Source organism: Phalacrocorax aristotelis, chromosome 17, assembly GCF_949628215.1.
Source record: "Phalacrocorax aristotelis chromosome 17, bGulAri2.1, whole genome shotgun sequence".
NCBI classification, from domain to species: domain Eukaryota; kingdom Metazoa; phylum Chordata; class Aves; order Suliformes; family Phalacrocoracidae; genus Phalacrocorax; species Phalacrocorax aristotelis.
In genome coordinates, this window is record NC_134292.1 from 2,838,179 (window position 1) to 2,864,723 (window position 26,545).

A 26,545-nucleotide genomic window follows, 5' to 3' on the forward strand; every position below is an offset into this window, starting at 1 on the left:
ATTTTCTCCCCCTAGCATTATGACATTTGTTAGGCTCATTTGCTTCTGCATGTGAACTGTAGAGGTCTGCCCACTTGACCAAGTCGGGCGGATGCAGGATGCAGATGCAGGATGTGTGCTGCCCACCCTCATACCTCCCCAGTCATCGGCACAAAAAAAGAAATGTAAAAAAAAAAAAAAGGCACCTGGTTGAAGTTCAGCGTCAGACGGAGGAACAAGGTTTTGTTCATACTACAGAGCTGCCCTTGACTTTCTTTTCTCTTTTAGTCATGAGAAGCCATTCTAGCCACGCTAACCTTGTTCCAGAAAGCTGGGGCACCCCGAGTCCCAGAAGTTGGGGTAGCATGTTGTAAGGATTCCAGTGCAGAGTGGAACAACAGCAGTAGTGAAAATATTTAGGAATTCGTATCCGTAATACATTTCTTTTGAAACATCTTTTTGCGTTGACTGCGCTGGGTGGTTATTCTTACTTCTTAGATTATTTGTAAACCCTCTGTAACTTAGGTAGCAATAAAGGCATCTGTCACAGGGGTTAGAACCTTTCCATAGAAAAAGAGATTGGCTGCCTCTGGTGGCACCATGGGAGTTTTCTGGCCCCAAGTCATGGCAAGAAGGGTTGACCCCAGTTGCCTTTCTGTTTTCCCTAAGGAGAAGGTTGTTTGCTGCTTGGGATGTTGTGGGATTTGGCTTCTGTTCTGACCAGAAAATGCCCTATGATGAGCCTGATATTTTATTTTTTTTTTTAATTGAACTCTGCACATGGCTCTGCTTTTTACAGTGAGGAGGGAAAAAATGTCCCCTGTTGAATTGGGAAGTCCTGACCAATGTTTATTCTTTTTCTGACTTTATACTGCTTGCTAGCAGAATGCAGTCCTCTGCCATCCTGCTCTGGCAGCTGGTGCCACCAAAAGATGGGCACCCGTCTCCGTATATGCCTTAGCTTCCTGGTGTTCCCTCCCTTAGCAGTGATTTCCATTGCTGTCTTTCTCACCCTGCTGCTGTTCCCCTCCCAGCCCTCGGCCTCCTCTCAGCCCAGCTAGCAGCTTTCTTCCGTGGGCTGGTGGGATTATGGAGTTTTCACTGCTTGGGTGTTGAGCTCGGTATTAATTTTGCCTGGTGATGAGCTGTATGATTCTGTACAATACATTTCCGACTGTTTTGATGCTTTGGATTACACAACGCAAAGAGGATAAACGTTATCATGGGATGCTGTGAGGAAGATGATTTAACTTATTTCAAGGCTAAGTGCTTTTTGGCACTGTTTCATGCAGCGGGGTGGTGGTGGTGAGGGTGGCAAGACAGCAGGAGTGCTGGCCAGAGAGGGCAGTGCACTGAATGATGCATTTGAATACTGAGAGTCTGTGTCTCTCGACTGTGAAAAATGCTGCTCGTCATGTCCTCAAATATTTATGGTGAAGCCTGAGGTATTTCCAGACCAGCCAGCAAAAAGTAATGATCTTTCCTGAGGTTTCCTCATCTGGCTGCAATAACCAGTGTGGAGAGGCACTGACTGCAGCGGCCAGTTTGCATCTTTGCTGCTTAAGTATTACTATTACATGGTCCAGACCGCTCTGTCCTGAGACGCGCAACACCTGCTGTAAGAACTGTAGGGAGACGTTTTGAATGGCTGCAGCATCTTTGTAACAGCAGGAGCCTGGCAAGGGATACAGCTACAGACCCTGTGGCACCTTGCAGGAGAACAAGGGTCGGGGAAATGGTGCCTTGACTCCTTGCTGCTGCGCCATTTCGAGCAGTCTGCAGCGTGGGGCGGTGGTGTCTGGGCAGAGTCCCGCTAAACGCTCTCCCTGCCGTGTGCTCCAGCCTCCCTAGGGGATACCTGTTTCTGTTTCTGACTGTTGCCCCTTGGGTCACTGAGGCTTTTGTGCTGTTAGAGCAGCTCCCTGGGAGGAAGTGCAGCCCCATCCAGACCTCGTTGAACCAGCTGTCTCAGTGACTTGCTCTGCTGAGTTTCATGACATGTTTTCCCATCCTGAGGATTTTTGCCAGATTGAGATCATAAAACTTCAGCCTGTAAAACGTGCAGAGGCTGGAGAAGAATGAGGCTGATTAATTTGTCATAATGGCAAAGCGCTTTTCTGTCCTCCTTCTCCCTCATTACAGAGACAATCATTCATTTTCCCTGCAAATTTGTTCCAAGTTCACTGTTACCTGCTGTGATCTGACTTTGGCTGCTGTTAATTATTTGCAGCAGAAGAGCTGCATCATGAAAAGATATGAGGTTGTTCTTGCTTTCTCATTGCTTTTAGTGTTTCCCCAGCCTGTGCTTAAAAGGGAGGGGAAAGACAGAGAGAAAAAAGAAGTTTCTTTCCTCATCGCCCTTTTTAACAAAGCCATCATTGCAAACAAGAAATGTGGGCGAAGCACGTGTGTTTCTTGCAGAAGGGGTCAGGGACCGATGACTTTCCACGTGAGCTTTGTCTCACCAAGTTCAGTGTCCTACTGAATGTGGATCGTTTGCTCCTTTTGTGTTTTTGGTTAGTATAGGAGAGATGGACTACCTTTTTTTGCCTTTCTGTTAAGCCTCAATGGAAGTTAAAGCCTGTGATACAGGAATGGTACATAGGAGACCTAAATTTGAATTTCCTGGGGCTTCTGCTTTGACTGTGGGGTGGAGGCTTGATGAACAGCACCAGAGGTTCATCCAGCAATTGCAGTAGGCTGATACTATGAGATAAATGGTGCTTTTAAATTCTTTTTTCTCTTTGTTGTTCCCTCCTTCAAGCCACATTTGCCCAGCTGTGGCACTCGCAGCATTTCAAATCGGATTAGGTGGAATCAAAGTGAAATAGGCACAAGCTGAACGTAAAGACAAAAGGAAGGAGGATGCATTGAAGGCCTCACCTCTGTGCTGTTCCTCTTCTTTCTAGAATGACAAGATGTATCCCATATCTGGCTTGCATTTGAGGCCTCTTCCTGCTATGTTCGGTGATAAAAGTGCGAAGCCTGGCTCAGTGTTGAGAGATCAATCTCTCAGTGATATTTCATCCTTTATCAGCTGGTCGAGGAGAGCTATTCCCCCCCCCCCCCTTCTTTAGAGCAAAGAGGAGGAAGCAGAAGCAGCTCCAGCTGTGCAGGGTTGATGGAGCCAGTCCTTACTCCTAAGCAGTGGATATATTAGGGTGGTTTAAGCAGCTCAGCCAGCTGGGTCTGTATGTTTGGGCTCAGTCTGGGAGAGATGGACATGCCTGCTCAGACCGTGCCCAGGGTGATTCTGTCTGGCTGGAGCTCCAGGTGAGATAGAAACATAAAACACTGCCTTTGGGATTTCATGCAGCTGATGGGACAACGTGGGGCAGATGATGAGCCGCAGAGCTTTGTCATCTTCAGGACTAAGAAATCTCAGTCCTTCTTGGGCTTTTTCTTGCTTAATAACAGGGTTCAAAACTCTGATTTCTCAGCAAACCACCTTTATGGGCAGGAAAAAAATAACTTAGAGGTACCAAATGTCACCAGCATAGATAAATTCCTACTGCTCATTTTCCAGGTGAATCAGTTGTTTGTTTTCATCTCATTCCAGCACTTTCCAATGTTAATCTTTGTGTGTCCTTGGGATGTGCTTTCTTTCACCTCCCTCAGATTTTCTTCTTGCCCAGATGAGGTGCATTTCCATGCTTTTTTTTCTTGTTCCAGACGGGCTTTCTAATCAATATGCTTTGCCTATATTCAGTGGTGACCTGGGCCTTATTTTAGAGGTATTTAAAAGCAGTGATTTAACAATACTCTACATGAGTTTCTATTCATGTTTTCAAATCAGTAAGTCAGAGGCATCAAATTTTTTTTTTAGTTTTGCCTGCAGAATTCTCTGAACTTGAGTATTTTGTTTGTGAATGCGAATAACCATACCTTGGCTCCTCCTGAGGTCTTCCTGGGCTTATTGTGGTAAAGATATCTGATGCTATGGTAAAGAAAACGATGTCCTTGTAGATCTCATTTTGTTTGCAGCTCTTCTGAGTGCAAGGTGCTGGCTACGGACATCTCAGCTGAGCCATGTCCTCTTGGGTTTGCACCTTCCCAGCTGCGGGCCATGACGACTCATGTCCAGGCAGCTGGAAATTGCACTGCTTGTCTTTTATGCCTGGATTTATTTAATATTTTTCTTTCTTAAGCCAAATTCCATTCTACCCTCCATTACATTTCTAACTCACCAGCATCCAGCCAGGCCAGTGCACTGAAGGGAATAGCGCTCTCTCTCCTCTCCCCAGTCCCTTCCCCTTGCCTTCTGTGTGCTGCTGTGAATAATTTGGCCCCTGCTGTGGCTGCCTTTCCTCTTCTCTTCAATGAGCTCTTGTGAGAAACACCAAAGGCTGTTGCCTTTGAGGCGGCTGGCCTGTGGGGCGTCTTTCCTGCAGGATTGCTCTTCTCCTGCCTCTGCCACCCTGGCAGCCCCTTTCAGGCTCTTGGAAACATGTTGTGGGCTGGGGTTGGTCCTTTAGTCTCTAAGAGTTCAAAGAGTCACTGGTGCTGCTGTTGATGATGGCTCCCTAGTGACATTACACCCTGCTGAAGTAAAATGCTTCAGAAATTGAGGGAAGGTGGTGTCTGCTGTCCCTGCTCAGATCCTGAGCTTTGCTGCTGTGCTTCAGATACCCCCCGTCCTGCCTGCCTCCCTCTGCGCTGCCCTAAGTCACCACAGCACCCACAGGAGGGGTGAGGATGCTCAGCAGGTCCCCAGGCTCTTCCTGCCTCTGCATCCAGGACACCTCGTATCTGCTTTTCACTCTTTCCACTCCCCACTGTCCATCTTGTTCCTGCTCAGTCCCCGTGGGCTCGCTCTCTGCTAGGACTCCCTCACTGCCTCTGCATCTCAAAGAACAGGTTTGCAGAAGGTAAAATAAATGTTTAGCACAGCCAAGGCTACGTGTCCTTGGTTGTATAAACAGTTACAGTCATAAAGTTGTTGGGCTTTTTTGTTACATCCAGCAGAGGCTTCCCCTTATAAAGGATTTACTGTTCTCCGGGAAGACAAAAGACAGAGATATGAACCTGCAAAACAAATTCTTTCCCTGGAGCAAGAATCTGCTTTTCTATAAACACGTGGATGCTGATGCGGTTAGTGAATGAAATGTTAGGAGTATTTCTTGGATCAGACCCTGGTGCAACAAGCTGCGAGGGGCTTTGCAGGACCTTGTGTATAAGGTAGCAAACTCAATCACACTATTGCAGGACCTATAGAATGGCAAGAGCACGAGGAGGGTTGGCTCAGCGGGAATCTGCCTACCACGTTATTGTGGCTGGCTTCACCCAAGCAGTTGGGATTTGGTTGGATGAGGACAAGGTCGCAATCCCCAGCATCAGAAACAGAGACCTGAGAGGGAAAGGAAAAATTATCTGAAGGCTCTTTATCTCCTTCTTACAGCTGATTAACCAAAATAAATGGTAAGAAATAGACTTCCACCTTTAAAATGCAATTAAATGTTTCTGCTTCATTTGGATGCTCTCGGGATGCCAGGAGGCTTGGAGGTGCATGCGGTCCCTGTGCTGGGAAGTTGTCCTAAGGCACTCTGCAGGGTCTCTTAAGTGACGTGCAGCCCCCAAGCAAGTGGTTGCAGCCTGCCAAGAGCACAAAAGACCTGGTTTTACTGAAAAATATAGATAGTATTACATTAATTTTACCTATTTTATCATCCAGCCTGTTCATATGTCGGGGTTCTGCGAGTGCATGTTCTTATCTCTGTGGTCTCTTTGCAGCCTCTTATGAAAATTCCTACCTCAGCGTTGCTCTTGCTGAAGGCTTACTGAAAGTTAGGTGGATAATTGGCACCAAGTGTCTTTTGAGGTTCCTTCCTTGCCGATTTTAAAAGGGATGGACTGAAACCAAGAGGAATCTTTAACGCTTCACCTCTCCTCAACGAGGCAGCCCCTGAGTAGCACAGCACGTGTGATTTTGTGCCACTGCCACTCTTCTGGCACATGTTTCCCACAGTGATGTTCCACTGATGTGTATGTCAGGCAGCCAGAGGAGTTCCTGTTTTCCACCTTCTACCTCCAGCCTGCCCCTCGCTGCTCCTGAGTGGCGTGGGCTGCTTAGCAGGCTCCTGTCAGGTATCAAGTCTGTCTTGGGCACTGCTCCACGTTCAAGCAACAAAGCTTACAAATTAAGCCCCCATCTTGGCCAATTTTGTTCCTCCACCTGGAGGATTCATTTTGGCTTGTCAGCAACTCAGTCAAACATATGGAGTCCAGGCTGGTTCCTTTGCCAGCAGATCACCCACTTGATTTATTTGGCTCCTCTTCATTCTTGAGGACTACATTTCTCCAGGCAGGTCTCTATCCCTACATGTCACGTGCCGTCCAGGCTCAGCTTTGCTCATTCCTTTGATGTACTTGGACTGGAGATGAAGGCAATCCTAAAACAGATTGGCTGGGGTTTGTTGTTGTTTTTTTTTGGGGGGTGGGTTTTTTTGGTTTGTTTGTTTTGTTTTTGGTTGTTTTCTTTTGTTTGTTTTAGACTTAAAATTCTAAAAGTCCTTCTCGGCTGCTTTCTGGGAGTCCTTGGTGGAGTCCTCCTGGGTTCTGTGTTTCTTTCCACTCATTCTGAACAGTGCTTTGGCTTCACTAGACGAAGGGTTCTCCCATTTTAAGATCTGAGATTTCATGAGATCACATGTAGCTCAGCTGTGTTGTTCTGAATGAGGAGCTAATTACCTATGCTGTTATGAGCCCTGTTAGTGATAGCACTGACAGTGATGCTATATCATCTCTCTCTGCCTTTTCCCTCTGAGTGGGAAGCATTTCTGCCTGCTTTCTAAGCAGAAAACTTGAATTGCAGAGGTTTAATTGTGTGATCAGTCTTGCAGCAGGCCTGCTGTCACTGGCCCTGGGAGTGTGCCATGAAACCCAAGACCAGTAGGCACATTGCATGATGCTCCATCTCAGATCTCTACTGTCATATAGGAAAGTTAATCAGAGACTCAGGGGATGAAGATTGTGGGTTTGGTGGTTTTTTTTTTTTTCCTTTTTGGTTGTTGTGACAGTATTTTTAATTTAAGTCCAGCATGGATGAAGTACTTGTAAGAATTTCCTTGGTTTATAGTCTTTTACTGACCCTGGTGGTTACTCATGAGTTGACCTTGTCTCTTTTGTGGCTTGGGGAGCTCTTGAATTTCCCTGAAGTGGCTATTCCAGTGCATATTTACACAGAGATTTATTTTACTCTTCCACCCACCAAGGTGATAAGCAACAATCATCCATTTTCCTGGTGACTTTAAGCACCGACTACTCTTGAGAAGAAAAATGTGACAACATCAAGCTTGACCGGAATGGCATATGGTTTCCATGATGAATGCCCTTCCTTGAATTCTGTTTGTTCCTGCTGTCTCTATAGAACCAGTTATTCACAACTGTCATGTTGTAACTAAAATGCATGGTAGTCATCTACCCAGGCAGACTCGCCTTCCCCTAAAGCAGCGTCTTCTGTTGCTGTGCTGCGTGTAAAAACACTGACCTTTCAGCCTTCTTCCTTCTAATGCCTCCCCAGGCAGTGCGGAAAGGCGGATGTTTTGGGGAGCTTTTGGGGCACGTGGTGGTCGATGAGAGCCAAGGATGAAAATGGGTGAACCTCTCTCAATATTCCTCGTTCCAGAATTGGCCAAACTGTGGAGGACCGGCTATGAAGAAAGTCCTGGAGGCAAAGCTGGGCAAGAGGCAGTGTATTTCCTGCTCAGGTTTCCTTTCTGGTAATTTGGGAGATTTTTGCAAGTCAGTGGCATAAATAGCAATTTTGCTGAACAAAAAAGGAAACTTATTTAGTGCTACCAAACCTTCCCATGGGACTTTCTGTGTTTTCATTTAGAATTGGCGGGATAACCTCAGCTGAAATATTTTTAGTTGAAATACAGCATTTTGATATAAATTTTTCCTTATTTCTTGGAATATACTCTGAAATGTTGTTGAAAAGCTCTCAAACAGAAATTCTGGGAGTTTTCCAGTTGCTGCAAATGGAGTATATTTCAGTTCCTGAATGGTGATGAGCGTAGTGGAAGAGAGACATACGCATGCTCTTATCAATACATTTCAGAAAGAAAAGCACAGTCTTTTGGCAAGTTCCAGCTTCATCAAACCTCTTTTATCTCCTGGAGATAGGAGAAAGAGCAAGTGATGCATTGCTTCAGCAGGAAGACCATACACCGAAACCCTCCAGTCTTCAACCTGGATGATTTTGCTACAGCTCTGTAGCACTCAGAAGACGACAGCAGAGACACCAGGTACTGTCTTCTCCTGGAACTCGCCTTCCCAGCCTCTACAGCAGTGCCAGCTCCAGGGAACAGCGCGACGCAGGTGGCCTTAACCACAGCAACATTCCTCACTGGTGTCTTGCAAAAAGTATTCATGGCCCTACAGAAACTACTGAAGGTTTGCAACTTAGCACAGATTCTCCCTCATTTTCTTACATGTTTAAAGTTGAGATTAAAGGGACAAGTCCTAGGTACCTTTTACGTTCCTTAGGCCAGAGAGGAGCTGGCAGAGGATGAAAGGCTTTGCAAGGAAAGCTCTCCATTGCCTGCTCCTGAGGGGCAAGGGAGCAGTGCCATGGCTCATCTGCTGTCCTTCCTGCCTGCTGCAGTCCTTTGAGACTCCCCACTGGGTGTTGCCTCCCCCATCCGATACAGCCCGGCTCTGGGAAATGTGTGGTGACATGAGCCTGTAACGCAGGAAGCGTAGACCCTCCACGCCTGGCAGTTTATATATGCATGTTGTCACCTTGTGCTGTCTGATCTCATTCCTCCCCCTCCAGAGAGAAATCAAAACTGAGAGGAGGTCCGTGGCCCCGACCAGCAGGCACTGAACCAGAAATGAGAACATTAAAAAGGAAGAGGAAGAAAATAGGCGATCCAGCTGACACGTGCAGGATCCTGAATCACCCAGCAGACACGTGCTGAATGCCAAGGAGAAGCTGTCGGTTCAGAGACATGTTTCGGCTTCCTCCATTTCAAGGATGGGGTCATGGGCTGTGCTGTCAGGTGGGGGACAGGAGAGGGGAGTCAGGAGACTGGGATGCACTGCCAAAATCAAGATAACTTCTCAGCTGATGGCAGCTCTCACGTCAGTGGCTGGTACCGGTGTATGTAGCAGTGCTGAGCCAAGTTCTCCCCCCAGTTCCTTCTCCACGGGTCAGACAGTCCTGCCAAAGAAGCAAAAGCGTTAGATTTGAAGGGTAAAGTGTAGCCTGTGAATATAAAGCTGCCTCTGGCACTTGCAGCTCCTTTTTCCCATTTCCCCATTCTTCTTCCTTCCTCCCATCTCTTGCTCCTTTCTGATTTCTGAAGCGCTCGTGTGGGAAACAAACAGGTGATTATGTGGGATTTTAGTCAAGAACAGTGGTTAACTAAAGGTTTCCAACAATTAACAGTTAACTGAAGATTTAAAAGGCACAGCAAAGTTAAGATTTCAAAACGTTGAGCGAGCGAGCCGTGGGTATACATGAGGGACAAACGCCTGATCCCACATTTAACCGTGTCGATTAGGTTGTTGTGGGAGTCGCTCCGGTGTGTGCTCAAAGCGAGGGTTTGCAGAGCCTGGTTCAGAGCTCTGTGGATAGCAGATGGGCATGTACATCTCCAGGTGGGGCATCAGAAGCCTCCCAGAGGTGATATGAATTAGCCTGGGGAAAGCCCTAGCGTGGGTTTCTTGGGGCAGGTGGCTGCGCTATTGTCTCAGCATTATTTCAAGCTAGGCAATGGGATGTACTCAGACAAGGTTTTTGCAATGGTTGGGTGAACCTTACTTTCTGACTCCCCTGTACAGTCTGGTTCTAATGATTTGATGTCAAGACACTTGCTTTCCATGTGATTTTAGCAAATAGCAGGATCATTGTTACCCTCAACTCAGAGAGAGCGCCTGGGCTATTTCACCTTAATCCCAGAGTACCCATCCTCACTTGTACGTCTGTCTCGTATGAATTGTTTTTGTGAAAGCTGGCTTAAACCTGAGAGAACTCTGAGAGAGGCTGACAGCGAAGAAAGGGACTGCTCGTGCCTCTGTGACACAATACTGTGCTTCTAGAGGAAATTCTGCTGTGGGCTGAGTGCGTGGAGGGATGGAGGGCAGATTTTAGTGCTGGGGATAATATTTGTATTGCTTGACTGGAGAGGTGTATGTGGTTGTGCGTCAGGACCTTGTTATGATGGATATGGTGTGGTCCCAGGAAACCGAAGTGTGTGCACGTGGCAGTTTGCAGTCCTATTTCAGGATGAGAGAGGCAGAGAAACAGCTGAGCTACAATCAAAGTAGTATTTCATTGGACAACAACTTGTAACGTGCTGTGGTTTCCACTCACTACTGCTGTCATCGACTTCACAGGCTTTGTGAACACAATCTGAAGGATGAGAGAAGGGCTGCGTATTTTCCCTGACCACTTGTGACGAGCCTTTTCATTCTTCTCTCTCCGTAGTGAATTTGCCAAAGAACGAGAGAGGGTAGAAAATCGTCGAGCTTTCCTGAAACTCCGTAGGCAGCAGCAAATTGAACGGGAGCTAAATGGGTACTTGGAGTGGATCTTCAAAGCAGGTAAGGCAAGACATCTCGTCTTGGTTCAATGTTTTGTGGCAAGTAGAGTCTGTGATGACACAGGACAAGGGCCCCACAACTAGTCCTTGGTGCTGCTGGCCATTGACATAATCCAAGACTAGAGAGAGTTTAGCCAGCACTTGTTGTTTTGGTTGGGCTTGTTTCTGAGCAGTCACACTAAAGTTATTGAAAAGATCTCAGTTTGGTAAAGCAAAACTAAAGGAGCTAGGCCAACTTTCTTTATTGCCAAGATCAAAGCAATTGTCTTAATACAGTATAATATAAAAAGTGATACAGTGCCCAAAGTCTCCACAGTGGGGAAACTGTTCCCTTATATGAGTCATTTATATTTTATTTACTTTCCACCACAGCTGTTTTATAAGCCTCTCTTGCTACGACGGTAAAATACACCTGAGTATCCTTTTTATGAGCCACAAAGATCACTTTTGTGAAACTCACCCCAGCACATATTAACATTGTTTTATAACTATTATAACTGAACATTGCACTTTATTGCCAGTCGTGAGCAACTTTAACAAGGACCCAAACACCCTAATTTAACAAAAAATAGCACGCTTTTCTTTTCCTTTATATCGGATAGTAAAGATTTCCAATAACCTTTTGGCGTTATAAGGTAGCTGATATATATATTGACATAACCACAGTGCAATTTATTCACATAGCATCAAGAAAACTTCTGGAGCTAATTTGCTTCCTTGCTTGCTTTTCTGAGAAGCTGAAACATGAGTAAAGTGCAAATGCCTTTTAAAGCACTGATGGGGAGAAAAAGAAGCAGTGGTTTCTCAAATAGATTTTCACTCGCCTTTCTGGGCAGATCAAGTTCATCCTTGCCTTTTACAAATGGGGAAACTGAGATCCAACATGATATAGTGACGTGCCTGATGCCAGCTGATAGACTGGTGGCAGAACTGGTGCTCTGTGATGCTCCTAAACCGTGGGCTGGCCCCATACTAAAAGCCCCGTCATCATTCCCTGGTTTGAAATCCATACTGATGCTAGAGGCCTGATGTGCTAAAACGGGCTTGCACAAGCCAGTAATTGTAGGGTTGTAACGACTCGTTGGAGCATTGCACGTGTGTAAGCTGTGAGCACGGCAGGGGCCAGAGCATCCTGGGGCTAGTCTGTGTTGATGTGGCTCTTTTTCTGGATTTACAGCTTGTGTTTTATGCGCGAGGCTCGGGTGCCAGTATTTGGAAGACCACTTTTCACGTGACTCCTGCTGCTTTGCCTCTGCTCTCTCCTCCGAAGCTGCGCGCCCAGGGGTGCGGGGCTCTGCCCACCTGCAGGTGCCCTGGGAGCACTGGGGAGGCGGCTGCGGTACCTCCCCAGAGGGCAGGGGTCTGGGGTCTGGGCATGAGTTCTGGCAACCTGGCCAGAGAGGGAAAAGACTGGAGCATTGAAATGTAAAATAGGAAGAAGTAGCAACAGTATTACGGTGGCTTGAACCCAGTATTTCCCGTAGCGCTATACAGAGTGACAGCTGACTGCCAGTCATATTGACGGACTTATGCCCACTGCCGCTGTTCGACAGCAGCTGCCCTCAGTAAGGTAACCACACTTCATTCTGTGGTTCTGTAGGATTCAAAAAAAGAATCATTCGCTTTCCTTTCCATTTATAGTTTGTCTTCCCATTTGTTTACCGTTTTTCTGCTACCTCAAATTCAAATGAATTAATGGTTTATCCAGTAGCTGAAGCAGAGTGCACCGTGGTTCTCCCTTGGCTGTAGTGCCGTCTTGCTTTTAAGGCTCTCGTGACTTCTCAGTCCCTTAATCCTGGTCTCCCCATCAGTAAAATAAAGATGAGGATTCCCTTGCAGGGATGTGGGTTGCTTCATTTCACATTGCTGACCGTTCTACCAAGAAGAGCTATGCAGAAGCCATTAGCTGAATTTGTCTGAAAGCTGAGGCGAAGAAGTTATGAAATGTACAGCCGGTCTCTGCTCCGACTTTGCATCCGTGTGAGAATGGCTATTCTATGTCTGTGTTGCTAGCGCTGAATAAATGCCACATCAGTACAGAGTGAAAATGCTGTAAAATGGCTGTCTTTTTATTTTGTCCAATAACACGAGATCCAGAAGGTTTTCTAGAACAGGGAAGTATATGCAAAGTAGCTGAATCAGGGAATAACAAAAATATTCTGTAAAGGCATTCTTGAAAATACAATAGGAATATTAAAAAAGCTTCCTAGTACAGCTGAATAATAACAATAAAATCGACTTAGCAGTGTTAGTAAATCTTTGAATACAAAAGGTAGCGTGAAGGCTAACCGAAACAGAGAATTGAGTGTTTAGAATTCAGGCACTGAAATCTGGGCCTGTACCACCGATGGGGATTCCCCATTTCCGTTTTAGAGGCCAGGATTTCAGCTGTGAAATGGTCATGAATATCCAAACTAGATAATCAGTCTTCCTTGTGTGGGACAATGGCCAAAGCTAACTGCTTAGGCGGAGGGTGGGGGAGGAAAACAGCCAGGGAGGACGGTCACACGCCATCCAGCCTCCACAGGAATGTCTTTTAACAGCCCGAAGCTGAGATGTAATAAGCTGTTTGCATAAAAGAAAGAGAAAAAGCTCTTGGTGTTCTGCTCAAATGTAACTCTGGAGGATTTTTCTGTTATTCACACAAATATTTAATTGCTTTTAAATCCTTCTTGCATCCTTGAGCTCATTGAATCTTGTAGCAAGGAGTTCCACGTGTTAACAGTTGGTTTGATTTTAAAACGCAAACCAACCCCCCAAATAGCATGTCCTGTCCTCAAATTTAAACACGTTGCCTTTCTGCAGTGAGAGGAAGAGCTCAGGAGTGCACTTCTTACTTCTTTTTGTCACCCTTCTTTCTGTGATACCCCTCTACCTTGTTTCATCTTACTTTTTGTGCTCTAAAGCATGCAGAACCAATCTGCTCAGTCCCCTCTCTTCTTACCAAAGGCCCTCCAGGCTTCTAATATTTATAGTATCCTCCCTGAGCATTTTGTTTGTTCATTTTTTCTCATTTACTTTTGATGCAGGTTAGGAAGAGTGGAAAGCTGCATTCTAGTGATTTGTAAAGTGGCATCTTAATACTTGATCTGATTGTTTTGCTCTGTAATGTTTTACATATTCTGAGTAGTTGCTGGAGCTGGAAAGATTTCCTTGTTCTTGGTAGTGCTCAAGTTTTTACCTCAAGGGCTGTTACATGGTTTAGGACCCAGGAAAGTATTTGAGTGACTAATATCACTCTTTCACCTATGCATTACCTCCTATCTGTCAACCATGACTTTAGTTTAACATTGTGCTCATTATTTATTGACTACTCCGGAGTGTCTTTAACGTTTCTCCCAGCCTTCTGGAGTCGTAATCTGAATGATGTTATATCACCTCTTGCTGTGCATATTGCATTACAAAGGTGGTTTGGGTAAAATTCTGGAATTGTTTACTATCAACCCGTTGTTATACTGAAGTTGTAGACTGTCGAGTGCTCCAGAAGAAAACAATGGGTCTTTGTTTTCTACCTCTTAAGTGCTGTCTGACTCAAGCGTGTTCCAGACCTGGTTTAATGACTTGTCTTACCTCGCTGTTGGAAGAATGAAACTTCTTTAATAGCCTGGCTCTTGAGTAACTGCCTCTTACATTTTTCTTTCTTTTTTTTTTTTTTTTTCCTGGTGGTTCTTTTAATATTTTCCCAGTGGTAAAATAAGAGTACAAAAAGGAAGAAAATATTAATAAGGTGCTTGTGAAGTTTTCAGTGAGGTACCTTGGCACAGCTGAAAGATTTTGGTGCCAGCTTGTTATTGATAAATCACCAGAAGTGCAGCTATGGTTGAAACTGAAGCAAAGATAGCTCAGGCTCTTTTAAATGTGGATTGTTTAATATACTCGGCAGCATATCTGCCTGAGTTGTTGATGTGCTTAACAAATGCCTTCTTAACAAAGGGATGGGGAACAAAAGAGAAAATCATGACAGATAGTATGCTGAAGTGCTGAATTTAGATGTGCATGACTTGAAAGAAAAAAATCAACCCATTCTATGACCAATTTCCTTAGCGTTTGAATTGGCTTTCTTCACTGAGGATTATACAGAGGCCAGGTATGAAGTTTCTAGCTTTACCTATTTCTCAGGTGCATGCCAAAGAATGAATACATAAGGTAGTCAGGAGGGTTTAAATATTTTCAAATGAGCTAATAGGTGTTATCTTGTAAAATTCCTATATCATAAGGCCAAGCAAGGAAAATTGTAACTCAGTAGAGTCTTTCTGAGAACGTCAAGAAGAAATGTTGTAAATGTTGTGCCACCTTAAATGACCTAAATCTATAAGGGTCTTAAAATCCGTAAGATTTCCAGTCTTATAAAACTAGTGTGAGTTACAGGTCAAAAGCAATGATCAAGTCCTATCATTTCTTGAATCTCATAGAATTTAGACCAAAAATTCATATGGTAATTGCCACGTCAAACTCATAAACATTGACTCTCTGTATTGTTTAGAAGTGAACTGTATGGAACAGTCAGAAACAGACCTGTAATCTTAAATGTATTCTTGAAGAATGAAGTCAACTCTTTGTTCTTTAGTAAGCTCTTTAAAGGGACCCGCTCTTCCCACCTCTAGAAGTTAGCTGATGTAGGTGTAAAAATCAGTGCTTCGCACTGTGTTGATCCGTTAGGTATGAGACAACATTTCTCTTCCCCAAATGCCTCTGCAACCAGTATCAAATTAAGTCTTGCTGGTGATGAGCAAACCCTGTCCTGTTCCACCCACTGTGTGCTGGGACAGGCTCTGCTCTTCGTTTCATGTTGTCGTTGGGCTCTGTGCATGGGCAGTAGCGAGTCAGTTTGAAATTGTGCCTTCAGAGGAATTAAAAAGTGGTGAAGCCAAGCAACGTAATCCATGCAAATGATTTTGCCATCACTGCTTTCTCCATTAAACTCCTCAAAAGTGTAGCAACTATGAGGCTGTCATGCTGCATTTCCAGCGGAGAGCAGAGAGCTAGAACTTCTCTGCACAGACGGAAGCCCTTATAAGCCCACAAATATTCTTTTGAAGGTGTTTCTCTTATCTTACAAGGGCACGCATCATTTTGAAAACACTTTGCTCAGATACTGGAAGTCTTTCAGTTCAGAGCTAATCAAGTTGCATGTCTTTTGCATTTTAATTCTCTCCAAGTCCATCTCTTTCGCACAGCACCAGTTCTGAGTGTTCCTTTTCTCCTGGCATAAGCAGGCCTTGGGAATGTGTTTAACCTCTCTTCCAGCTCACTGTAACTCGAATGCCGTTCCTTGACAGGACAAAGTTTTATGAACCTCAGGTTTCAGCTTTCTGTAGCAGAAAACAGAGCAACAAGCCCCTTTATACAGCTGGGAAACTACACCTAGATCAACGAAAAAGGGCAGCAATGTGTGTGAGGTGGCAAGGGAGGATAATTGCCAGAAAAACAAATTAGAGTTCCCTGTGAGAGTGTGGTGGCTTCTTCTAAGGGATGCATTTTTATTCATTTTTTCTATTTAACAAGTATGAAGCTTCAGCATTTAAATTCAGTTGTTCTTCCTTTTTTCTAACTTCTGTTGCCTGTCGAACATGAGCTATTTCCTATAATCCACTCTTCTTTTGAGCCCACGTGTGCTATCTCCCCATGCCAAAGAGAAAGAGGAGCACCATGTTCCTCTGCTGCTTTGCCTGTGTTGTTCAGCTTCACAGTTCCTCGGTAGGTTTGCCTTTATTTCCAGCCCTGTAGCATGATGTGTGTTGTCAGTATTTAATGACCAGCAATTAATCTTACTGCTGAGACACCTCTCTCTCTGATATCCTAGTGAAGCCTCTGTGCCTGTTTGGAGGCTAGAAGTTGCTGAGCTGATACTGACTCTTTGTTGAATATCTCTTCTAATGTAGAGGCACCGTTGTTTAGAGGTTTTTCAGGTGTCCTAATTATCTTCTTCCAGTCTCTGTGTTACAGTGATGACTAAAGGCAATGCAACTTCTGATCCTCTGCTTAGGATGTTGTATGGTTAAAAAAAAGAATCCTAGCAATGATGACTAGCCTGCTGAGCTGTCTCTTTTAGCAGGCTTTAAAAACGATGTAAAGCCCCGCTAGGGTAGTTGTGGTCCTGTGGCTTCCCAGAGGATACAGGAGTGTCTATCAAGGGAGAGAACGGGGGAGCAGAGCTGGAGGGGAGTCAGGCTTGAGGGAATTCCATAGGTGAAACCTGGGGTTGGTTTATTGTAAAGGAACAGTAAAACTGAGCCCTGGCGAGGTATGTCGATGGGTGGAGATATGTTTGGGCACCCACTCAGGGCTCTAAATTTAGGGCAAAGGCTCAGCTGGTTTGCAGAGTTGTCTTTGGAGAGGAAGAATGTGCTTTGTAGGTGAAGATACGTTGACATCAAATTGTCGCACCTGACAAATTCTGAGGTCCTGCTGGCATTTATCACTCTGGTTTCTGAAACCTCAGTATGGTTAAATGTCTCATCAGTCTGGCCATAGGGACATAGGTGACACTGGAACATCAGATGGCATCAGCACGCCATTGTAAATCATGATGATAATGTATCCATATCATTCACAGTGCCCTGAGGTGATTCAGGGACTCAGGATTGTTCCTCCCCTGCTGCCCAAAGGACAGTGGAGAGTCATAACAAGTTATTACAGGAACATGCAAAACAAGAGGCCACTTGGAAACTGGGGAAAATAAGAATTTCTTTTCCTTCTCGGAGTTGGAGATCTTTGAAAGGAACGAGTGCAATGGTGTTCCTCCTACACTGGTACAAACCAAGTGCAGAATTGGGCTTCCAGCTGAGCAAATAGACTCACTCTTTCCTGGAACAAGACGTGACTGAAACCAACAACCCTCAGAGCATTGACCAGCAAGTGTGCTGGGTCTGGCTGAGCTCTTCCTTCTGCAGACACCTCTCTCTTGCATTACACTCATCTGGGTGTACTGCTGAAGAGCAGCTGCCTGTCTCCTGACCTTTGCTAGCTCATTACTTCTGTTGCTTACCACCTGCATGGCAGCATGTCTGCTCCTGCAGCAGCTTGTATTAGTCCATTTAATTATCAAATGCTGTCTAAAAGTCAACTTCTCTTTCTTGGAGTGGCAGAACTCCTCCTCTGGGGTGGGCTCTCTTTCCTGTGCCTTCTCTTTGTCACAAGACCTAAATGGTCCACCGGTTTTGAATTTTCACTGCAATTTTCTAGTAGGTAGGACAGGAAAAAATGCATCTGTGCTATGCAGAGGAGCACAAAATCTAGAACCCCAAAGTACCAATGGCTGAACTAATCCTTGGATCCAAAAGAGTGCAGGCACATCTGCATGGCACGATTGACTCTACTGTTACTGTGAGCTAGATTCACTTTTATGCACAGTCCTGCCCAGTGATTTGGATATAACACCTTCAGACATGACATACAGCTTTTAAAATCACACTCCGCGAGCAATGTAGGCTTTGAAAAAATCCATAGGAAAATGTCTTGAGCTCATGCTCCTGCCAGCACAGGTTTGCTTTGCGTTTCACATTTGCAGGCCCTTTGTCCAGTTGCCTTTGGGAAGAGGTCTCCATATCTAAACCATACCTTCCACATTTTTAGGCCAGTCATGTTCATTATTTAACTCCTTCCATACTTTTAGCCCCAAAACACCAGTACAGCTTTTCCCAAGACAAGAATTTGGAAGAACCTTTTGGTTTCTGAGCTGTCTGTTTGGGAGAGATTTCTCTTGAGCTATCAAAAAAGTCCATTTCAGTTTTCTAGCCTGTTTTAAGGAGCCTTGGAGAACACCTGAATTATATTGGCTTGTGGGTTTTTGGAAGGATTTCATGCATTTTAAAGTTGTTTGCTTTACAACGCTCACCTGGTATTTTTTAACCCTCTCTGAGCACCATGTTTCCTTACCCTCTTCCGTGTCTTTGGTGCACTGGTTTCCATTTTCTTACTTTGTTTCCTTCTGCTTGGGTTTTAAGTCTTCCTCAGTACTGAATATTATTTTTCAGCCTTCTTAGTTTGTTGTCTTATTAATGTACCAATGACTCTCTCTCCCAGATGATTAATAAAGAGATTATATAAGGCTTGTGTGGTAGTGCTGATCCCTCTAGTATTCCTCCAGACAGCTTTCAGCTCCACACTTTGATGTTTGGCCTGTGGTTTGCTGCTTTTGTGGTTGTTGTTGTTAAAGTTAGCCTTCCATCTAGGCTGGCTTAAATGGACTTTAAAGCAAAATGTTGTGGGACGCAGTGTCAGATGATTTGATAAGATCCCAAATTACATCTATGCCAAACGCGAAAGAATGTAATTTGTAATATTACAAGGAAGTGTGCAGTTTACCAGCTGTCAGCTCAATTTTTTTTTTTGCTTTAGATTGTCCTTTAGAAGAAAATCTTTACATAATTTCACAACAGCAAGCTAAAATCTGTGGTTCAGACTGTGTGAACGGTGTGGTTTCAAGTGTTGTCGCAGTGTGGTGTGTACTGCGAATTGATGGGCTGATGGCATTTGCATTGTGAAACCTCAGGGAATTTGGTTGTCTTTCATGTAAATAAAAACGAGTCAGTTTTGGGGGGGCTGTTTTTTTTTAGTGTTTTCTGAATTCTCTTACAGTAGGAAAGTATAAACTTATATTCTGGCGATGAGTTATACAGCAATGGAAAACCAACGGAGGAGGTCTTGCACGTATTGCACAACCTGAACAGTGCTAGCCAGAATTCCCCCATGGCTACTTTGCTGTGGATTTTATTTGACAACGATTTGATCCAATGGCTATTTGGTGACACTCTGTCCCCTGCAACGTAGCACAGCTGACATGCAGCAGCCAGCCCTGCTAGTCTTAGCCTGTGCCATGAGGCAGAGATTCATCTCCCCTGGGCTGGAGTCCTGGTCTTATTGATGGAAAGGGAAGAGCAGCAATGGGTGTAGAGCATCTTTCACTCTTCAAACAGTGTCTCCGATGTGGCTGGGCATGAGGGACCATCCTCTGGCTTGTGGAGCCCTGTGGACTTGCTTGGGTCTGCAGGGAGGTTCTTGCTCTCTAGATAGCAGGGTAAAGCAACTGGAGTGGGTGATTCGTTGTGAAGGGGGAAATCATGGAGGAAGTGCTACAGTATTTCAGTGGCTTGTCTGGCCTCCTTCCCCTGTGCAAGCAGGGTAAGAAACAAGGTGCTCTGAGCCATCCCTTCCTCCACAGGTTTGGTGTAACTGGGTGAAAAAAATTGGGTAAGGTTGGTGGCAGCCGGGACAGATGCCTGCTGCATCCAGCTCAGCTCATCTCATCTTAGAGCAGGGATGTGATAAATCTGAGGTTGAACCTTGTTGATTTTCCTTTTACAGAGGAGGTCATGCTGGCAGAGGAAGACAAGAATGCGGAAGAGAAATCTCCTCTGGATGGTAGGTCATTTTGCTGTGCAGTTTTCCTCCTGTGATACATGAGAGGTTCACCTGTTGTACGCTGACATGGCTTTCCATTGTAACCAGGAGGGTGTGAGGAACACGCTCTTGCATGCACTTGGCATAAGTCGGGCTAAAGAGTCCCTTTTCCCGTATCGGGTCTTTTGAGGTTGCAGGTGGATGATGAGCAGTTATGTGACAGACCACACTGGGATGGGGATCTGCCCTTGGGGTCAGTCAGTCCCTACGCTGCCTGTGGGACCGCAGCGTGGTGGGGACAGCTGTCAGCCTCTGCCGAGCATGGCTGGCTGTGTCTACGCGCAGGTTGTGGCGGGGGTAGGCTGCAGAGCGGATGCCAGAAGAGAAATGCATTGACCGAGAGGAGGCAGGGCTCTAAACCGAGGTTTCCAAATGGATTTGACAAAGAGACTAAGACCCCTGTTACTTGTAAGCAGTAAGACATAACAGGGTGTGGTGATCCTATCTTCCGACGTGTGACCCTAGCATTGCAGGATGGCTGGAGGTACCGAGCTTCGGACACAGGTGCAGCAAGGCTACGGGGACTGCTCTCCCTGTGCCTCCAGATCGATGAGCTCTTAGGATGTGACAGCCAGTCAAAGTTCAGTTAAAGATTCTTCCCTCTCCCTTTTCTGACCATCTTTCGTCCTCCCATGTCTCCTCCTTTCCCCTCCCCTCCCTTTCCCTCCTCTTTTTTTTTCTCCTCCCATTCACTGTCAGGGAGGGCCGCCTCGGAAGGGCCGATTCAACAAGGCACGGCACCGGCAGAGACTAGCAGCGGCAGCAGCTACAACAGTGAGTGGATTGCAAATCACCAGGGGCTTAGGCGGCACAGCGGGGCAGTGCTTCTCCCCTGCAGCCCCACACGCCCAGGTCACCGGCGATGCTTCCCGGGTGGTTTTGCACCTTGCTCCGAGCCACGGGGCTCCTTGGGGCATCAGGCACCCAGCTGCTAGCCCACCTTGTCCAACCTGGTGACCTGTGCTCGGGGAGGACTCGGGGATGGAAGAGCTGGGGCTGAAGAAGGTCAGGGCTGAGGTGTGCTTGGCAAATCGTCGTGTGTGTGTGCGGGTACGTGGGTGTGTGTGCACTGGGGAAGTTTGTCCGGCACGCGGGTGCAGCCAGGGCTGTTAGTCTCGAGCTGAAATGAGTGTCTGGAAGAGTAGTCTAAAAAGCTGAGTGGTTTAAGTGACTAGAGTTGGGTGCAGGCCATGGAGTAAAGACCCAGGTATACTAAGGCTCCTTGTGTACTCATAAGCTAAAGGAGCCCAGCAATGTTCCCAGCCTTGAAGCCAAGCGGTACGGAGCAGCCCACACCTATGCTGGTCAGTTGTCTCAGTCTCCAAAACAGGGGGACATTGCATCCAAGGTGCCCGCAGAGATGGCACGACCTAATTGCTAAACACATGCAGGAGTTATTGTGGGGAGAAGATAAAGAAGAAGGTGCTCAATTCATGCCAGGGAGTGTTGTAAAACTTTACTTCCAGGGCTGTTTATGTTCCAGTGCTGGGGATGGCCCTGGACATGCTGGAGTGTACTGGGACAGATGCAGCCTGAAGGACCCAAAAGCTGGTATTGCTGGGACTGAGGATTCAGCCCACTGCTGGCTGGGGGAGAAAAGAGCAAAAGCTGTTATTTGCAAAATATTGGATCCAGACCGCAGGTTCAGAGCACCCTCTCCTCTTCGAGCCTCTCTGAACCTGGGTGATGTTCTGGGTGTTTCCTTGAAGCGACAAAAGCACTTGCCTTAGCTGTGGAGGAAGAAGCGCATCCGTTTCTCCGTCAAGGCAGAGAACGTTGTGTAGGGTGAGGGGAACCTCTCATATGAACCTACCCCAGGGTAGTTGCCGCAGAGTGAGTGGGTTTGCTGTGTGTGCCTTCTGAACAGTATGTATCACCACACCGTGGGGTGTCTTACTGCTGATAGCAAATGGTGCTTAGTTACTGTATGTCTTGAAGCTGTTACAAAACTGTATCAACGTATGATTTTTCTGCTGGTTCTCAAGGTTTTGCAGGTAGGTGGTCATGGGACCAGTGTCCACGTTGTTCCTGCGTTACCCCTCGTGCACTGGGTGAACAGTGCAGACCTGTCTGAGCCTTAGGATGCAGCTCTCTTTCCCTGTCGAGTAAAATGGTGTAGCGATGTTTGCCCTCCCCACAAAAGATGCTGTTGGACAAAGTGTGTTTTCAAAGAGTTATGACATCCCCAGAGGGAAGGAACTGTACAGTGGGTGCTATTAAGAGTATGCTCACTGATTTGTGGCAGTTGCTTTCGACACAGCATTTCTGCTGCTTCAGGCATTGCTCTGTGGTAAACTGTATCCGAGCGCCGTAAACGCTAACTTCTTAATGGCGCACGTTGTAAACAGCATTAATGTTTTTAATGGATAGGAGAACTCATCTTATAACCCACTGGGGCTCAGAAAGATTCAGTGACCCTGCCCAGCCTTTCTGCGGTGCTAAAAGGTCCAGCAGCTGCAGTGACTCCCCCACCCTCCTGCATCTGCTGGGGTGAAGTATAAGCGTGCAGACCTGTGCCTGGCAAACCTTCAAGATCTAGAAGGTTAAATAAATAAAGGACCCTGGCATTGAAGCATGCAGAGGCCCTGCAAGGTTGTAAGTTGTCTGATTTGCTCCAGCTTACCCTTGTGTGAGAGCTTTAAGCTGGCATTGGGAAGTAAATGCTGGCCCTGGAGAGTGAAGGGAGGGGGAGAGAGAATCCACTCTGAATGCTCACGGGGCATTTTCTCTTTAATTTGCACACAGTGTTGAAAAGAGCAGCAATAAAGAAGAGCAAAAATGACCTGATTCATGCTGAAGAAGGTGAGGACCATTTCACAGACATTTGCTCCGTTGGTGAGTACTGGCTTCGCATTCCCCGAGGTTTAGATCTCCACCTAAACGTGTTCATGTCATGTTTCCTCCGAGCGGCTCCTTTGCTCCAGAAACTGCAGTTTCAAGAAGGAGAATCATCCCTGCTCCTGCAGCAGCACTCGACTTCCCAAAGCAAATGGCTTCACCCTCTCCCCGCCACTGCCCTGCTCAGCTCTTGCATGCTGCACCCTTTAAAAGAGCCCTGCCAAAACGCTTGGAGAACCCCTGCTGCGTTGGCCACGCTGTGATTCTGCTTGGAACATGCTCATTCATGCTAATGAAACCCAAATATGTCAGACAGTACTGCTAAGCCTCAGCTGTTGCAGGCAGGAGAGGAGTTGGACACCTAGTCACATCTGCCACTAATGCACGGCATGTGGTTTTGCCGCCGTTGCCGTGTGAATGGTTCCTGGGAAATGCTGGGCAGTGGCCCTGATTCTCTCATTCTTGAAGATCTTAAAGCAATTCTCTACATTTTTAAAGCCGGATATGAAGATACACACCTGTGTGCATGCAATTACCCACATACCTCCAATGCAGTGGGGCAGCCTGCATGGCGGAGCATTGGTGGTGTGAATTTGGTATCTTCAGCTCTGGAGAATAAGACACCGTCAGGGCTGCAGAGGTACTGCTCGTTCTGCAGCTGACAGAGAGCTCGTTCCCTCCTGAGATGTTGCCAGGTGGAGAGGCAGAAGGCCGGTCTGGGGCTTGCAGGGGGAGGCAGGCTCTGAGCACACGCCACCCTGTCTAAGGGGAGCTCTTTGGACACCAGCAGAAAGACTTTTCAGTCACAGGCTTTTACTTGCTGCCTGGGGACACATCTTCCCGACTGCTTCGGAGTTAGCTATTTTGCTTATTCCTGTCCCTGTTGTTTCAGTCTGTATTTTGTTTTGCTGCTGAAGCAGCAGATGTTCTCATTATCTTCCAAAGAAATGCCTTGGCACCCCAGTTACCACAAAGCAGCAAATCCTGGATGCGTAAGAGTGGCAGCACAAACCGTACGTTTGAGAGTACATGTCCGTAAGCGCTTGCATGCATGAGTGCCTCAAGTGCTCTCTGGAAATTGGGCATTAACATTTTAAGAGATTACAGCTGCTGCTGGATTTCCCCCACCCCCACCCACCCCCCTTTAAATGAAGATCTGGTTGCAGGAAATGAACGTTGTTCGGCATGTTACTGACACCATCACCCACCGTTGAACTGCCACAGTTCCCCGGGCTGAGCAGGCTGCAGGTTTTGTGGCTAAAATGCTGACTCTTCTATGAGAAGTTTGTTGCTGAAAGAGGGCAAAAATGCAGCAACCGTGTGCATTTTTGTTTTGTTTTATTCTGAGCAGCTCTGATCCCTGCATGGATAACAAGAAATGGACATTTTTGGAACATTTGTTCATGGTTGCAATAATTATGAGATCTTTGCCTTCACATCCAAGTCCCTCCAGGCTCTGGGCACCCATGCCACGCAAACAGATCTTTGAATTCAGCATTTCAGGCGGCAACGGATGACGGAGCATCTGGACTCATGGATAATCTGATGCAGAGCTGGGAACTGTCTCGGGAGCATATGGCAGGGAAAATAACAGCAGTGCTTTCCACCTTCTGCGAGTGGTTCACCCACTTGGGAAAAGTGTTTTTGATTTTGATTTGTGGAACAAGGCAGAAAAGAAGAAATGGATAAAGCAGATACTTCTGCAGGCTCCTGAAAAGGCTGAAACTCTGCATAACATAAACAATCAGATCATATGGGCAATTACGCATAAGGAACATGTTTTTGAGAAAAGGTTTTTTTTTGGATGGTTTCCTATACCATGTTGCTGATGGGAGCATAAGGACTGTGGAAGAACTAACAATATAATTAGTGAGCGCAACATGAAGATGCAGACCAGAGTTGTAGAGACTTTGACAGGTCTCTTGCTGGCCGTTGACTGAATACGTTGCACTTTAATTCAAACACAAGTACCTCAATGAGCCTTATAATTACATTATAAAGTGCTATAGTGGTAAACACTTCCCAGGGTGTTCTCTGGAGTCGTTCTTAACATTTATCCTTCTCTTTCCTCCTAACTCAGCCTTTCTTTCTGCACTAATAAGTGTGCAGCGGTAGAAGCTGGCTCCTTCTCTCTTGCCACCCTCCATGCTGTACCAGGCGCAGGATGTTGTCTTGATTGCCAGACACAGAAGTCTGGAGAAGTGGATGTTTTCTACATTTAGATCCATTTAAACACTTATGCTTTTCTTTTCTGGAAGATCAGTAGAGCCAGGAGAGAGGGGATGAAAAGGCAGCAGACTATTTCCATGAAAATCTGAGAGTTTAGCCTGTCTTGAGTAGCTGAGAGGTCCTAACCTGCTGAACAGTACTACGATATGGTCCGGGCTGTATCTTCACCTGTAGTTTATTTTGTTGTCTTAAAGCAATAGTTGAGCATTATGATTTTTTTTTTTCTTTTCGAACTGCCAAAGGGAGGATTATCAAACTAACAGAAGCAGCACACTGAGCTTTCCAGCAAGGAGGTTGTTCGAAGCCCGCCAGGGCCAGCTCTGCATTTGGCATGTTGGTGGATGGCCAGAAATTGAAATGAAGCAGAGAGCTTGCTTTCTACTGGGGATACGGTGCAGCACGCTCTTGTGTAGCTGTGAGGCTTGGAGAGCCCTTTACTGTCACATCTGGACGCTTTATCCTTTCGATGGTGCTGTGTTTGATGTTATTGCAAGATGAAACAGGGTGAGATTCCCACCCCTTCCAAGTGTTGAAATGTAAGGGAGCACACTCAAAAATTTCGCTCCCGCAGCCAGAACACGTTGTTCGTGTAACTCAGCCATCTCCAACGACAGCCCATGCAAGTCACCTGCTCTCGTGGTGTTTTGTCCTGAACAGGACGGTGTGTGTCCTGGTCAGCCCTACGCGTTGGAGGCTCTGTCCCGTGATGGGGAAGGGCAATAGCATATTATCTTGCCACAAACCATGTTGAAACAAGGTTCACTAGAAATTTCTGAGTCTCACATGGTGAAACAGGCGGTGGACAGCCTGCAGCAATCACGATTTGCCCTGCTTGCAACCGAGCCTGTGGCCGTTGCAGAGGAACTCCAACGGAGGCATGCGTTTATTATTAACGTGTGCTGATTTCTCCTGCCTCAGCACTGGCCGGAGATTGCCTTTCCATCAGTCGTTTGAGCAGTGCCTGCTGCCACAGGGGGAGAGCTTACATTAGAAATCATTTCTTCCGTCAGCTTCCTATTGTTAAAACATTTGACTCTTTTCCAGGGTTTCAGACTGGAGTCGAAATGTAGCTGATATAGGCAGAATTGATACAAATGAGTAGCTGCGTCCAAAATATGATGCATGGAGGCAGATTGAGCCCTCTGCTGTAGAAATACAGGAATTTGGAGAGTAAAATAAGGAGATTTCACTCAATTCAGTAGTAAGGGCTGGGTCTTTGCCTGGTCCTTGGAGCAGGGGAAATAGGGACCAGCTTTCCTGTTGCCAGCTACCCAGCTCCAAGAGGATGCGCTCCACACCACAGGCAGAAATACCACCATGCCTGGTACTTTCTGTCCCGCCAGTCAACCGGGGACTGGTCCCAGTTAAGTTGGGACAATCAAGATTGCCTCAAAAGGTTGGAAGCCCAGTTTTTTTAGATGGTGGAGCTGGGTGCTCATTCATGAAGTTTTAAAACCCCAGCCATCATCCCTCATGATGTCATTGCAAGCGAGACGCCCTTGCTCAGCCCATGGTCAGTGTGCCCAGCTTTCTGCTCAGCCGTGTTTCTG

General features: G+C 46.2%; 1 protein-coding gene across 1 annotated transcript in view; it reads left to right on the forward strand.

The window, feature by feature from the left end:
* CACNA1B (calcium voltage-gated channel subunit alpha1 B) overlaps positions 1-26,545 on the forward strand; it is a 303,786-nt gene that overhangs the window by 140,895 nt on the left and 136,346 nt on the right. The window contains exons 8-11 of the mRNA XM_075111828.1: positions 10,412-10,527; positions 19,833-19,889; positions 20,628-20,702; positions 22,674-22,763. Coding sequence (XP_074967929.1) covers positions 10,412-10,527; positions 19,833-19,889; positions 20,628-20,702; positions 22,674-22,763 — 338 coding nt within the window. The remainder of the gene's footprint in view (positions 1-10,411; positions 10,528-19,832; positions 19,890-20,627; positions 20,703-22,673; positions 22,764-26,545) is intronic.